Raw genomic sequence first — 3,441 nt, 5'->3', positions numbered from 1 at the left:
TCCTTTTCTAGGCTATTTCTATTTTCCCATCCCCCAAACATTCCCGTGTGAGTAAAACACGTGGAGTGTCTCAGACTTCTTCAGGTTGGTGTATCTATCTACTTTCTACAAGAAATATTGTGCTGTTTATGTTTTCATAAGCTTGTGTTATTTTATAGCCCAGTTTTCAATATTTTTGTTAAGTTTTATTACATGTATAGATGATCATGACATACTTAATTACATACGCGAATTGATGTATTCTGCAGAGCCAACATGATGAGCTGGAAGCACAGTTTCTTGAGGAGAGAAGGGCATTAGAAGCTAAATACAACAAGCTTTATCAACCACTATACACTAAGGTGTGTGTATTGTCTTCGCATTAATACTTCTGCATGTGTTACGTGAATGTTGAATCAGAGGTAGCATGCATTACAATTTTTGTTCCGTATTTCTGTAATTAATTTAAGTTTTTGATGGGCTCTCGGCGCAGAGATATGAGATTGTGAATGGTCTAAAAGAAGTTGACGGGGTTATGTCTGCTAAATTAGACAGCATAAAAGAGGATCAAGCTATAGAAGGTATTAGCGTATATTTTTAACTGTCTATCTTGTTTTTGGCAAACATCCATGGAGTATTTGAAAGCAATGCCTTACATTGAACTTAAGAGTATAGTATTCTTCAATGCAGAGAAAGGAGTGCCTGAATTCTGGCTCACTGCAATGAAAACTCATGAAGTACTAGCAGAGGAGGTATGCAAGGCGTGCAAACATATGCAACATAAATTTCTTCCTTTTGGATTGATCACTGTGTAATGTGATTTATCAATTGATTCTTGCAATAGATTAAGGGACAAGATGAAGGAGCCCTAAAGTTCATAAAAGATATCAAGTGGTCGAGACTTCAAAATCCCGAGGGTTTCGAGCTGGAGTTTTACTTCAACCCTTGTCCTTACTTCAAAAATTCTGTCCTGACAAAAACTTATCACATAATTGATGAATCTGATCCTATTTTGAGTCAAGCAATTGGGTAGTTAATTATATTAATGTTGTTGTGCTGAGAGTTTTTATTCTCTTCCTTTCTAATTTTCCTTCTTATAATGTTTCATCTGATTTTTTAGGACGGAAATTGAATGGTATCCTGAGAAATGCTTGACGAAGAAGGTTGTGAAGAGGAAACAAAGAATGGTGTCAAAGAAGACCAAAACCACCATGACAATTAAGAACTGTGAAAGTTTCTTCACATTCTTTAATCCTCCTCAGATCCCTGAGGATGAGGATGACCTAGATGATGATGATGTAAGTTCCGCTTCGTTATGTACAAGGAAAGCAATATAGGGTAAGTCTGTTGATATGTTAATTGATGTCGTAGTCTCTTGTGTTCACAGTATGATGAACTTCAGGACCGGCTAAAACGAGACTACAATATAGGGTAAGTCCCACATTCTTTATGTGAACTTCATTGGGTCTATTCTGTACATCTCTTTCTCCTTTTCTCTGATATGGACATGTTTTTGTGGATGATAGTATTATTATTCGAGACAAAATCATTCCACATGCTGTGTCATGGTTTACTGGAGAGGCTATCGAGGAAGATGAGTTAGATGGTATAGATTATGATGGCAATGGTGATGGTGATGACGACGACGACGACGACGACGATGATGAGGACGAGGTTGAAGATGAGGAGAATGATGATGGGGATGAGGAGGACAACGAAAGCGACAAGGAGGTTGAGCAAGAAGAGAAAAGAAAACAAGGTGTGAAGAAGGACATCAAAAAGGACTATGATGAGGATGAGGATGAGGAAAAAGAAAGAAAATGGGGCTTGAAGGATGATGATGAGGAGGATGATGAGCCTGGAGATGAGGAGGATGATGAGCCTGGAGATGAGGAGAATGAAAGCGACAAGGAGGCTGAGCAAGAAGAGAAAAGAAAACAAGGTGTGAAGAAGGACAGCAAAAAGGACTGTGATGAGGATGAGGATGAGGAAAAGGGAAGAAAATGGGACTTGAAGAAGGATGATGATGATGAAGCTGAAGATGAGGAGAATGATGATGGGGATGAGAAGGACAATGAAAGCGATAAGGAGGCTGAGCAAGAAGAGAAAAGAAAACAAGGTGTGAAGAAGGACATCAAAGAGGACAATGATGAGGATGGGGATGAGGAAAAGGAAAGAAAATGGGGTCTAAAGAAGGGTGTTGAAGACGAGGATAAGGAGGAAGAGGAAGAAAAACAGGTCTGGAAGAAGGTAAAGTGCATCAATTTTATAAGCTAGGCTTCCATATTTTTGAAGATGCTAACATATTCTTCCACTGTTTCTTTCTTTGCAATATTCTTTCAGTCATCCGATGGACACAAGGCAACTTGCAGCTGATATTTCATTATTATAGTTTTTTATGCTATCTGTTGTTCTGGGTATAAAGTTCCGAGAAAATCTGATTTGGTTTTATTAATTGCAGAAGATTGGAGGGCCACAAATTCAGAAAGGTCAACAAAGGGAGCACCCTCCTGAGTGCAAGCAACAGTAGTGTTGGATCACACTTGCACACAAATGACAGGAGCAGCTTGAAGATTGTAGCATCATCAGTCCTAGGTGACCAAAAGCTTCAGCTCTGTGGCATTGACTCTCTATGTATCATCTACATATATCGATATGGCCAATGTTCTTTTCTTTTCTTTTCGTTAGCTAAGCATCTGGAGTGAAACTAGAAATGTTGTCTATCAGTGTATCTAATTTAATGGCTGCTTGATATTGGCCATTTTATTCAACTAGATAAGGGCTAAGTATACAAATAAAATAAAATAAAATGAAATGAAAATTACCCCAAAACATCTTAAAGATAAACTACATGTTTGGATTTTATGATAAAAGTATTGATGTAAATTTCTTTATCACATTGTTAAGTAACCCCAATAAAAATAATAATGCCCTAATAAAGCTGAAAATTAAATTTGAGATGCATGACACGATAGAAACTTGTTTCAAGATACTAATTAAATTGGAATTGAATCAAATGACACTACAAGATCAATTATATCTTAATAAGTCAGATTAAATCTTTATTCTAAAAAAAGATAATGTGCTTAATCATGTAAAACATAATTTTATTTCATAAATCCATAATCACTTGCTTTTCATCATACAAAACATTTATATAATGCTTCACGTTTGCATTTTATGATAAAAGTACCTTTTACACACATATACACACAGTAAATGATGACTAAAACCTAAAGTAGTGACTAAAACCTAAAGCACCTAAAGTAGTGACTAAAACCTAAAGCAGTGATGTGAGATATGGAACCTACAACAAAACTTAATCCTTAGTTTTATAATGTAGGTGTAGTACCTAAAAGGATAATGAATGTTTAGTTGGACTATGACTCATTTTCTTTAGGTAGTTTCAAAGTGAGACTGAAAGTCATCAATAAATCTTGTTGGGATTACATTGTTTCATCT

At 36.3% G+C, this 3,441-nt stretch overlaps 1 protein-coding gene across 1 annotated transcript; it reads left to right on the top strand.

Moving 5' to 3' along the window:
- Positions 1-236: 236 nt before the first annotated feature.
- On the top strand, positions 237-2,753 carry LOC105118888 (nucleosome assembly protein 1;3-like; the record flags this gene model as incomplete). The annotated part of the gene is made up of 9 exons (XM_011016946.1): positions 237-341; positions 473-560; positions 670-731; positions 824-1,008; positions 1,100-1,277; positions 1,367-1,410; positions 1,506-2,229; positions 2,323-2,340; positions 2,441-2,753. Coding segments are annotated over 9 exons (1,473 nt in total), but the record flags the coding sequence as incomplete, so codon positions are not given.
- Positions 2,754-3,441: the final 688 nt, after the last annotated feature.

This window comes from Populus euphratica, unplaced genomic scaffold, assembly GCF_000495115.2.
Source record: "Populus euphratica unplaced genomic scaffold, PopEup_1.0 scaffold2317.1, whole genome shotgun sequence".
Taxonomy (NCBI): Eukaryota; Viridiplantae; Streptophyta; class Magnoliopsida; order Malpighiales; family Salicaceae; genus Populus; species Populus euphratica.
This window is presented reverse-complemented; position numbering and strand designations above follow the sequence as displayed.